Here is a 12,743-nt window from a genome sequence, read left to right as displayed (position 1 = left end):
AATAAACTGTTGAATTATAAATTATCGTATATTGGATGCATCGACCTATAGAACTAGAATTTATAACTTTTGTAAGGATGCTTCGTGAACGTGACGTTTGTGACTACTGTCTCCATGTAGCCGTATCCAAATACAATGATTTATTAACTATAACAGGTCGACCTGATAGCGCAAGCACAACCCGTTACGCATGAACGAGTTGACGCATGGACCAGCCGTCGTTCCCTTCGCACATATTTGAGGGAAGGAGACATATTGTTTTGTGCAATAATTTTCCCTACGTACGAAAATAAAATAGTTCCTATTGTAGGTTCAATCGGAAGTGCCTGGTTCACCAATATTCGTGATGAAGCTGGCCAAATCTGCTCGGCATTTGGAAGTGCAGCTGCTCGCCGATCAGTACGGTAAGTACCTGAACTTGCAGAATTATTTTTGCATTTAGAAATGTGTAAAGGTACAAATTACGCGCGGCAACTAGATAGACTTTCATTTCAGTTCCATTCTTGTAAACCAAATTAGCAATAACTTTAAAATTTCTGGCTCCTGGACACTCCTATACAGCCTGCAATACCTTTTTCGAGTTTAAAAACAGTTAATTTCTATTGTCAATGTACATTTTTACGTATTCGCCGCGCGAGTCATTTAACCAAAACTAAAAGCGTCTCAATTAGGCGCGAGAGAAAGACACGTCTTGAAAACCGAAACTGAGCGGTTTGTCTCGCGGCAACTTCAAGCGGAGCAATGTTCGCACGGCGATCTCGTCTACTTTTTTTCGCACCTTAAGTAATAAGATAATCTCGAAAGTGAAATTTGAAAAATTATTTGCCATCACCCCGAGATTTTTTTTTATGGAAGATACAGTCAAACGTGTCTTGGTTGACTTTAACGGACAGATTGATTGAGCATAGATCGCGCAGGACGATCGGTAAATAAATGGAATGAACTCACCAAATTTGCTGGTTACCGAAGCAACAAGAAATACCTGGCGACCAAAAATCAGGAAACTCCCCGCGATTTTAGTCCCGCCGCCTTAGGATGGCTCGAAGGACCAATAATGATGGGGTTACGACACCAATTATAGAGTAAATGTTAAAATAAAACTCTAATAATAAATCGCGCGTCGTGGTGTGACTGGCGATCTTAGCCGCCGTAGGTAATTACCGAGTTGCATTGCAGGGTCATTGTACCGTACATACTTTTTGCATATGGTCCCTGTCCTGTCAGCGGCTCCCAGACAAAAACTATTAAAAACAAAAGTCAAAACGGTATAATGAAATCTTCAAAATAAATGTAATGAAACTGCAAACCGTACTGACGTAACAGGATGAGCGCGAGGGGGTGAAAGGGGAACGGGGAACTTCACGTTCCAGCGCGGTCTAGACATAATGTGGCCGTCTCGTACATTCTAAATGAAACGTTATTTTTGTAGGCAACGCTATATCGCTGTTTGGTAGGGACTGCTCGATACAGCGCAGACACCAGAAGATCATAGAAGAGGCTCCAGCAGCTGTTGCCAAGCCCGATGTCTTCATTGAGATGGAGAAGGTATGTCCTGTAATTCACACCAGAGCCTGCACAGGTTTTTAGCAAGTGACAAAATTAGCACATGGTCCACGTGATGTTTTAGAATAACATAGAAATATATTTGTTGAAGTAAAACTTCTTTATCGATGTATGAGAGAAATTTTATAGTATTTCATAGTATTTCAGTATAGTGACGTAAAGGATAATGGCTTTGTTTGAAAGTGAGAAAATGAAAAGACATTTTATGCATATCTATGATGATAAAATAGCTTTAATTTAATACGGAAATTTTGTTTTCTTAAGCCTTCTTTACCCAATTTCTGTGAAGAAGATGTTATATCTCATAAAGAAGTTTCACTTCTTACCTGTGTCCTCACATTTTTTTTACCATAGGAAGTTCTAATAATATAACAATACTGCACCAACAAACACTTGAAAGCATCATGAAGCTTCATCAGTTCGTAAAGGGGCAATGGTATAAGCCCCGTGCTGTGCTACTGGGGCGAAACTGTGTCATATTAAGGTCTTCATGTCGTCATCAGGCTATTATTTTGCAAACGTAGCTTTTGGTTGGTGATTTTGGTAATCATTGCTTGAATCTTAACTCACAATGGCATCATTAAGATGGCGGCTTTTCGGTATCAAATTGACAATGAACGTTTGAAATTATTTTACTTGAGAAAATGTTATTTTTAGGTTATTACTTAAATTTTATGTACATTAAAATGATAATGTGAGGAATGGTTATTTATTAGTAAAATCTTTTATTGATTATAAGATATATATTTTTAGTTACTTGAATACATCAGAATTTTGTATATGTTTATCATTATTTAATTCATTAAAAGAAACAATTGGTTAGAGTGAGAAAGGAGGAGCCTAACGTCAAAGCTACCGCTGTCGTACGCATGAGAGAAAGGAAAGCCAAACATACTGGCGCCGTAACGCGTTACGTTACGAAGCAGTTTATACTCCGAGAAGAAGTTATCACTTCAATGTGGCGTTACATGCGGAAATCCTTGGCAATTTAAAATGTTATAATTGGAGGTGTTTCCGGGAGGCCGAAGTCAGAAGAGATGTTCGGATCAGATATCCGACGGAGACGTGCTGTTGACAGTCTACGGAGTCACGATCCTTAGCAGTGAGGGGACGACGAAGACGAAAAAGACGAAATTGGTGGTCTTTAATGTTACTTCACTTCCAGGCAGCGGTGCGCCTCGCTAAAATGGTCGGATACGTAAGCGCCGGTACCGTGGAGTATCTCTACGATCCGTCGACTGGCTCCTACTACTTTCTGGAGCTCAACCCTCGGCTGCAAGTAGAGCATCCGTGCACAGAGATGGTCGCAGACGTCAACCTTCCCGCTGCACAGCTTCAGGTCAGTATTACCGTTGAAGTGTATCAAATTCGATACTCAATTATATTACTACAAGCTCAATAATATATTGTTCTACTCCTCTACTTTTATCTGTTATTTATACAGCCATGATCACTAATATAGTTACATACGTTATCGAGTCTTCGAAAAAGTCTATACTCAATGGCCAAAAAATTTATATTTGTAGTATATTATTGACACTAAAAAAGCGCAGTTGTTTTGGTGCCGCAGATTATGAAATACATACTAAAATATGCATACAAACATAATATTTCCATTTTTATCGATTTCCATCATTAGAGTAAACATTTTAATGTCAACTTAAGAAAAACAGCTTTTTAATATAATTTGCCAAGTTACTGGTTCTTCTGTAATTTTCACATTTCCCGTGTTGCCTATGGAAGAGGAAGACAAACGAGCATACGGATTATCTGATGGTCAGTGATCACCGCAGTCCATACTCTACGACCTACGACCCTATAAACGTACATATGAATTCGAAATTCGAAAACACATTAGTACGTGGCGGGCGAGAATTGATCCGGGGGCTCCGTGGTGAGAGTCAACGGTTCTACCTATTGCGGCACTGATGCCTTTATTGTTTCTTGCCCCACAGAAATGATAACCCACCATAGAAAATCATGTCGATCCTACTTAACTTACAGATCGCTATGGGTCTTCCCCTATACCACATAAAGGACATACGTCTGTTATACGGGGAGTCTCCGTGGGGCTTGTCGAAGATTAACTTCGACGAGCCCAAGCAGCGGCCGTCACCGTGGGGCCATGTCATCGCTGCCAGGATCACCTCCGAGAACCCTGATGAAGGTATGTGTATAACAATGGGGCCCCCATATTGAAGGATTGGCGAACAGACTTAGTTCTGCAGCATACGCGGTTAAAAAGATTAGACAATTAACTGACATAGATACGGCGCGACTAGTATACTTTAGTTATTTCCATATTTATAACCTAGGTCCTAGAGAATCATTGAGTGCAAAATTCAAAGAAATTAACATCTTGACTGTTGCTTCTCAATATATTCTTGATAATGTAATGTATGTTCATAGGCACATAAGTGAATTTGCCAGAAACTGTCATAACCATAATGTTAACACCAGGAACTGATGATGCCTACTACTCGGCTAAGTCGAGTTAGTTAGTCTTTTGTGGGGCGATGTATATGCTTTTACAACAAGATCCCAGAAAATGTTCAAAACAAAAGTATTACGTTATTCAAAAGAATTGTTAAAAGACGTTTGTGTGGTAAAGGTTACTATAACATAAATGACTTTCTTAATGATACCACACATTGGAAATGGAGCGACCGCCCTCAGGCTATTTAATAATAAGTTTATTTGTACAATGTTACTTTGTTAATGTTACTTTAATTGTAAAACATATTTTTGATGAAAAAAAAAAAGCCCGCTGAGTTTGTTGCGCCCATTCTTCTCAGACCTGAGGCATTCATTTTGGAATGGTGGGAGTTTTTTGACTTTCTTTAAGTTATTTCACATCCTATTTTGAATAAAAATATTTGATTTTGAATTTGTAAAAGTCAGGTGGAATGAATGTGACGATGAATATGGTGGCGAAGGAAAGAGTGGACTGTATTTAAATATTTATTGAAACCCGGAGAGGTTACCAGTTCGAGTCTCGCATCGTTCATAAAGTTTGATTACATATATAATTAATCCCAGAAGTTTGGGATATCACTTTAAAAATAAAAATTCGCTTCTATTGAGTTATCTCCGTATTTCAGGGTTCAAGCCATCGTCGGGAACAGTCCAGGAGCTCAACTTCAGGTCATCCAAACACGTGTGGGGTTACTTCAGTGTCGCCGCTTCCGGGGGACTACACGAGTTCGCAGATTCGCAGTTTGGTCACTGCTTCTCTTGGGGAGAGACCAGAGAACAGGCAAGAGAGTGAGTCAATCTCTTGTCTTTTTTACCTTTTCCATTTCAGAACCAGTTCACTCAATAAATGTGCATGTAAAGAGTGTAATTTGTAATTTTATTTATGAAGCGAGAAACTAGAAAAATGAGGACACACAAGCGTACGGGTCACTCGATGTTAAGTGATCACCGCCGCATACATTCTCATGCAACACCAGAGGACTTATCAGCTATAATTTGCTGGCCTTTAAGGAAGGTGTACGCGCTTCTTTTGAAGGTACCCATTGCGTATCGTTCCGGAAACACCGCACATGGAAGTGTGGAGGAACGCCTCACATCCAGGTGGTGGGGATAGTATCCTAATTAGTGGCGTGTCGTGCGAAGGGGGATTCGGTGGCAGGAATGTTAGTTGCCCTAATAAATAAATAGCTATATATCGTTACTGTTGTTGACAGAAACCTGGTGATAGCCCTCAAGGAGTTGAGCATCCGGGGTGACTTCCGCACCACCGTGGAGTACCTGATCACACTTCTGGAGACGCCAGCCTTCCAGGATAATAACATCGACACGGCTTGGTTGGATGCGCTCATTGCTGAGAGGGTATGTTTTGCCGAACATGAAAGGGACGGGAGCATCGTATTAATAAGACTACGTTGTGCGTCCGTCCTTTCGTCTTATTGGTAGTTAGTTGTATCTCATAAATACCAAAAGCGTGTACACGTTGGCGTTTACCGTTACATGGAAAATTTATACAGGGAATGAATGAATAAGGACAGTGTTTGTTTGTTGAAGCGAAGCTTTTATACGAAAGTTCGGGTAGCTCGCTGCGCGGGCCCTCTTAACCGTCCTAAGCGTCAGATTCTAGCGTTACGCGTGAGCGTCAGATTTAGGACCGTTACACGATATATATATTGGTATATAGAGTGGCATTTCGGTATAGAATAACGGTTTTAAAAACTATTTATTTTAAATGCTGTATGTTTGAATACCCGAAATTGTTTGGCATAATCCTCAGTATCTTGACAGATTGAGTTCAGGTGGTCATTGTAGTCTTCGCGACACATGCGTTGTACCGTCTCTAATAGTTCTTGATATTTTCCATGCCTAGAGTCCAGTTGGTTGTAACAGAGATGTATTCACATGATGTTAAGCTGTAATCTAGAAAAATCACGATTTCTTTTAATGTCCAGGTACAAACGGAAAAGCCAAATGTGATGCTGGGCGTCATCTGCGGCTCAATCCTCATTGCAGATAACATCATCACCACACATCTGCAGGAGTTCAAGAATGCTTTAGAAAAGTAAGTGATTGTGAATGCTTTTATTTATGATATAATTCCCGGTTCGATTCTGTGCGGCGTAGTAAGGTTATTATCGTCAAGCGGTGACCGCCATATTTTTATTTACATATTCCTACAAATGTGGTAGTTTAGGTGTACCCTAATTATTGGTGTTGCAAAAAACAGTTAGTGGAAGTTTATTGAAAGCAAAGCTGCGGGAAAATAACGAATATATTTTATTATACGTATTTTTAAGTGAATAACTCCTTATTAACTGCTTCGTAACGTAACGCGTTACGGCGCAGCGCCAGTCTGTTTGGCTTCCATTTCTCTCATGCATACGACAGCGGTAGGCTCCTCTTTTCTCACTCTAACCAATTACTACTTTTATAAGATTAAATAATGACACTAATAACGTAATATTCAAGAATTGAAACTTACAATAAAATATATTTTATAATCAATATAAGATTTCATTAATAAATAACCTTTTTCATTAATCGTTTTTTCCTAATGAAAATATTAGCAAACAACATACCCACATCAAATTGCCTCCGTGGTACGTGGTTGAAGAAATGGACCCGTTATTTTTATGTTTGTCCTACTTCAGAACGTATGTTGTGCGGTGTGCCCAATCGACTCATATTTTGAGCCAAAAACTAGAATCTCGAAATTGATTGTTCATTTCACGGAAACTGACAAATGAATGACAAACATAGTAAAAAGTAAATATACATTTTTACTATGGAGTGTTAATTCTAGCTATATAAGGTATTGTGAAATTATTTTTTAACCATACATACCATTGAACTCTCCATATTTTAAAACTATTATTTTCTTAAATTTGTAATCTTTTGTTTACTTCGTTTAGACGTATTCTTATAGCAGTTATAAATATATTTTATTTCAAGATCGATGACTGCAATTTTTTTAGTATACAGTGTAAACATTCCAAGAGGGGGTGATTTAAATTACATTGAAACATTCTTTTATAATCTTATACCTTTAAACGAGCAATTCTTGTATATATATAATCTGAATCTCGGAAACAGTATACAATTTAGTATACATGTAGTTTAGGGGGCGAGAAATCGATCTAGCTAGGTTTCAATTTTAAAAAAATATAGTTTTATCCGTGTTTTAATAAGAAACAGCTACAATAATATTAGAATACAAAGGTAAATTTCGCCACTATATACGAGACTATAATAGCTCAGATGGGATATTGGGTGATCCGGAAAGCAGAAGACACCGGTTTGAATCCAGATGTCCTATTGGATGTTTTTTCTTCAAGTTTTGTACATTTTTAAAAATCCGAGCAAGGCTAGGTCGTCCGGATATTTTGTATAATACACATAAGTCTAATATACAAAAAGGTATACACACGATATCGTTTGAAAACCCTCTTAAAATCCAAATAACCGTCCATGAGTTTTATGTAATAATATTGTTACACATATGATTCCGAAATTAATTTACTACATATCGGTAATATACTTTTAACGAGGTATCAATAACTCACTACACAGCATTATTGATAACCAATTGGTATTGGTAAAGGGCTCCTATTTCCGCAATTAGACCGCTTAATTGGGTCCATTTTGCGTGCAGTGCCAGTCATTCCAACCAGCCCAGCTCCTTCCGGAAGTTCAGACCACTCCTGGGGTGTTCGCAGACTTCCTTTATAACCAATAGCACACCAATAGTCGTACGGCTCAGTTACTAAATGGTCCAATAAATAAAATTAATAAATCTTTATTTTTCAGTAAGGATTTTTCTCGTATGATTTCACACAATATACACAACACAACTAGAAAGAATAAACAAATTGTTTACAAAATCACAAGGGGTATATCAGTGGAATACTAACACTCCTTTTATAATTATAATATTACTAGTGAAATTGTAATATCAAGGCTTTGACAATATACCCTCGATATACTTATATTGGACTTTATTATTTTACAAAATTTCTTAAACAATTTATTAAACATTTCAGAGGTCAAATCCAGAGTTCGAGTCAGCTGTCGAACTCGGTGGAAGTCGAGCTGATCAACAACGGCCACAAGTACAAAGTGTCCGCCACCAAATCTGGCACCACGTCCTTCTTCCTCGCGATGAATGGCGGCTTCAAGGAGCTGGAAGTGCATAAGCTGACTGATGGAGGTAAGGGGAATTCTCGTAAATGCATAGTAATTATTGGGTATGACATTTTTGCTAAAATCTAAAATAAAAGAAATGATCTTAACGGAACACAATTAATTTCAAACAAGGAACTACGGAGTTACAGACATTTAAAACTTTTGAAGTAGTTGTCGTTTGATTCCTATATTGCAAAACATAATATTCTTCGAGCTACTATCGCAAAAATAAAGTGTGATGTGAAATTTTACTATGGCTATTTCTATCTAATCAGATATACTAGAAACTTTTTAGTTTTTTGATAGATTAAATAAGTATTTCTTATCAATTTATTTGTTATTAAATCAGTTTCACAAATGAATAAAAAAAATTTGTCAGTAGTAGATAGAAGGTAGGAGTGAAAACTATGAACTTTTAGTATTAAAATTTGAGATTTAAAAATATGGATCTGCACGTCGTCAATTGTCGCTCGAACGAGATGAGATGATCCGTTTCTGCGTTACAACTATGGGGCCTTTCGACACACGCATAGATGCGGTCGCGGTCCTCTAAATCTATACGGAGCCAGAGAGTAGACAGGTCCCTACCCTCAAAGATGCCGAGACAGCGACAGCAGATATCCTTCCTAACGTACACACATACGTGATACATATACATGAGGCAAAAAATATGCTCAATTTTATACCCGGGGTATGTTAAATATGACGTATCGCTAGGTCGAGATATCTGCGTCTCCGTAAGGAAACACAAGGCCGGCTGTACTGTCTCAAGGCTGTGGTGGATGGCGCTTAAATTGGAGTGCATTCCCCTGATAGTGCAAAAGTCCACATTAAGCGTGGAGCGGGGTGCCGGGGTGCTACTGCCTCGTTTGTCCCGAACATGCTTGGTTCTGTGCCCTCCCCAGAAAACGACGGACAGCCCGAAAAAAAAAGAAAAATGCTCGGGGAGGGATTTTCCGGATCTGGTAGAGCCGGTTATATTATATTACCCCAGGAGGGTTCCTGGGGTAATATAATATAATATATGTTTCACATATATTATATAATAATATATTTTTCATATATTATATAATAATATATGTTTCACATATTATATAATAATATATGTTTCACAAATATTATATTACCCCGCTACTTCACGCCGTTATTCTGTGCGGGTGTGATAATTAACCCGGACGAGTCTGGCCCGATTGTGCTGACGTCATAAGACGGCAGCGTGACTCTTCCACTTCTAAAAAGGCCTTAGTCGCCTCTTACGACACCTGGGACTCCCCTATTAGGATGAAGGTGGTAAAGGGTGTCGTAAGAGCCGACTAATGGTATTACCAGTGGAAGGCTCCTTTGCATAGGATGCCGGCTAGATTTTGTGTACCACAACGGCCCTTTTTTCTGCTGTGACGCAGTAATGTGTAAGCATTATTCTGTTTCGGTCTGAAGGGCGCTACTTCTAGCTACGTAGTAAATAACTGGGAAAATGAGACTTAAAATCTTATGTGATACAAGGTGCTTACAAGGTGACGAGCGCAATTTTAGTGTTGCTTATAATTAGTATCTTGCTGCATCTCTGTTAGAGATTTTCTTCTCTCTCGCACGCCTTGTTCGTCTTTGATTTAATTCCCATTAAAATTGTCAGGTACACTTCTGTCTGTGGACGGCGCGTCCTACACGTCATATCTTCGGGAAGAAGTAGACAAGTATCGAATCGTGATCGGTAACCAGACTGTTATCTTCGAGAAGGAGAAAGACCCGTCGAAACTTAGAGCGCCATCTGCCGGAAAATTGATCAACTGTTTGGTCGAAGATGGTGGACACGTTGATAAGGGGCAGCCGTATGCCGAAATTGAGGTGAGATTTTTGTGGTAATTAACTAGAGATATAACTTTTTTTGGTACTCAAATATCACAAACCCTACATGATAAATAAATAAATATAAACTGGAAACAAGCACCAGTGTCTGGCATCTGGCAAAGCAAAAGATTTTATCTCGGGAGATGAAGATAGCACCTAGAATCATGTCGCGTATTTTAAAAGATGTCTTAGGACTTTCATCCTATAAGAGATGTACTGGTAATTTCTTAACTGTTAATTTAAAAAAGAATAGGGTGGTAAAATCGAAACAACTATTGAAGCGATGTGCAAGGAGAGAGGTCACAGAAACGTTGTTTACGGATAAGAAATTTTTTACAATTCATCAAATGACCGTATTTTATGCTCAAAGCGCTAAGGGGGCCTGCCAACACTGGGTCTTCCAGTAAGTGGTCACCGTTCGAGGACTTTACTGTCCCAACGGCCATCTGTCCGTCGAGCTATTTGCTTTACCCACAGCCACTTCAGTTGCTATCATCTGGGCTTTATATCTTCTATAGATCTCCTCATTACGAATTCGATCCCGTAGGGAAACTCCGAACGGAGCCCTTTCATTTGCCCTCTGAGCGACCATGAGCTTAATATGTAGGAAACTATACATCTTATCCTATATTACGAACCTATTTGTAATTTGATGTTAACTTATAACTATTAAATGAAATGGACTTATTTGTTTGAAAATTGAAAATAGTCCGACCAGGTTTTTTCCGGCTATTATTCTCAGTTTGGCTATCAAATAGGGATTTTTAAAATCACATTTAAATAAAACGAATTCAGAATTGAATTATTAATTTTACAGGTAATGAAAATGGTGATGACACTGTCGGCACCAGAGTCCGGCAACGTCACCTGGTGCCTTCGATCTGGTGCAGTCTTAGACCAGGGATCGCTTATGGCTACGTTGGGTATGTATATCTCATAATACTGTACAACTTTTGCCATAAAAATTTGTATGAAATTACTTTTCTATACTTATTTGTAAGAGGTTAAATTTGTATGTTTCTTTACATATGTTTGTACTGAATATAATAAAGAAAGAAAGAAAAAGTCAAAATGACACGTCTTTTGAATGCCAAAGATTTTACCACTACTTCGGAAGAGTTGTGCTTTAATGAGAATAAGTGGCAAGAAAGTCATTGCCACTCTTTTAAATCAATATTAAAGGTTTCAGCATTTGACATTATATTTTATGCAATGTATGTTAGGTGATGCACATGAATTACTAAAATGTTGCGACTTACTTGTGAAAGTTAAGAAAAAAATAATGATAAATCATACAAAAATAACTAAAATAGTGCAATAAGCTCGGAAAATACCGGTTTTAAAAAGGAACGGAAATACGGGAAAACATCTTACCAGTGGCAGGCACCTTTGCACAGGGTTCCGGCTGGATTATGGGTACCACAACGGCGCCAATTTCTGCCGTGAAGCAGTAATGTGTAAGTATTATTGTGTTTTGATCTGAAGGGTACCGTGACTAGCTAAAGACATTACTGGGTTTTTTTGGAGTAGAGGTATTGAGTGAGTATTGCATTATATGTAGATGAACATTCTTCATTGTTATTCATTGAATATCCTATTAAAAGGTCGTCAAAATATATCCGAGTGACTTATACAGATAATATTAAAACACTCATTGAAATTAACACTATTATTGTATACGCTCATTAGAAACTCGGACGCGAACACGAGGCAAGAACATTATGTTTCAGCAATTGAAGTGTAATTATTTTGCAGAATGATTAAAAACGTCAAGTTAGTTACACTACTTTGTTAATATAAAAGAGCATTTATCTTCCTTCGTAATTCACGACACTCCATCCTTTTTAAGTTTGAATATGCTGTTATTTGGATAGTTTTTCACTTAACACATTGTCATTGCGTGGCGTTCTATTCAAAGCGCGGTCGAAACACAGCTGAACGAAGACTCTTCAGACAATTTTTGAGTGTGACTGTGAGTCTAGTTGTTTATTGTACGTCAATGCTTTTGACACATGAACTAATATGTAATAATACCTAATGTATGTACTATATTGTCTAGAACTGGATGACCCATCGCTGGTGACCACAGCGCAGCCCTACAAAGGCCAGTTCCAGCTGAGCGATAACACGCCCGTTTCGGAGAAACTGAACCACGCACACAACAAATACAGGAGTATACTAGAGAATACGTTGGCGGGTAAGAACTGTTTAATTGTCTTTAGTATGGCCAACGAGACGAGATAAACAATGTAGTCAATGTTTCAGGGGCTCAAAACATTTTTATCGATATCTTTGAATATTTAAAATAATTGATATATATCAAGGGTTATCTAGAGCTGCCAGGCAGTGATTCCATAATTATAATCAACAACTACTTACAATAACAGCAAAAATCAACAAGTAACGAATTACTAACCTCAAACGCAATCCAAACTGGAATAAAATTGTTCCCAAAATGTCGGACCAAATGTTGACAACTGCGGAACTGACTGCTTTCCTCTACGACGAAACACGTAAATACAGCTGTCGTCGACCACCCGACGCCATTACTACGTACGAGTGATAGGGACAGGGATATAATCGCAAGCTATCGCAATGTAACTCAGTCAGCATCCGTTTGTTTACATTTTTTGTCTCGTCTCATTGGCCTTAGTATAAGCCCTAAGGCCCATATACAC

At 38.3% G+C, this 12,743-nt stretch overlaps 1 protein-coding gene across 3 annotated transcripts in view; it reads left to right on the top strand.

Moving 5' to 3' along the window:
- Window positions 1-12,743, top strand: part of LOC126965433 (acetyl-CoA carboxylase) — a 147,856-nt gene that overhangs the window by 70,377 nt on the left and 64,736 nt on the right. For all 3 annotated transcript variants that reach the window (XM_050809039.1, XM_050809040.1, XM_050809041.1), the window contains 11 exons: window positions 311-404; window positions 1,430-1,545; window positions 2,729-2,902; window positions 3,568-3,730; window positions 4,665-4,827; window positions 5,253-5,397; window positions 5,988-6,097; window positions 8,076-8,242; window positions 9,851-10,062; window positions 10,883-10,988; window positions 12,125-12,262. In XM_050809039.1, the coding sequence (XP_050664996.1) occupies window positions 311-404; window positions 1,430-1,545; window positions 2,729-2,902; window positions 3,568-3,730; window positions 4,665-4,827; window positions 5,253-5,397; window positions 5,988-6,097; window positions 8,076-8,242; window positions 9,851-10,062; window positions 10,883-10,988; window positions 12,125-12,262 (1,588 nt within the window). The remainder of the gene's footprint in view (window positions 1-310; window positions 405-1,429; window positions 1,546-2,728; window positions 2,903-3,567; window positions 3,731-4,664; window positions 4,828-5,252; window positions 5,398-5,987; window positions 6,098-8,075; window positions 8,243-9,850; window positions 10,063-10,882; window positions 10,989-12,124; window positions 12,263-12,743) is intronic.

This window comes from Leptidea sinapis, chromosome 7 (assembly GCF_905404315.1).
Source record: "Leptidea sinapis chromosome 7, ilLepSina1.1, whole genome shotgun sequence".
Classification (NCBI taxonomy): domain Eukaryota; kingdom Metazoa; phylum Arthropoda; class Insecta; order Lepidoptera; family Pieridae; genus Leptidea; species Leptidea sinapis.
This window is presented reverse-complemented; position numbering and strand designations above follow the sequence as displayed.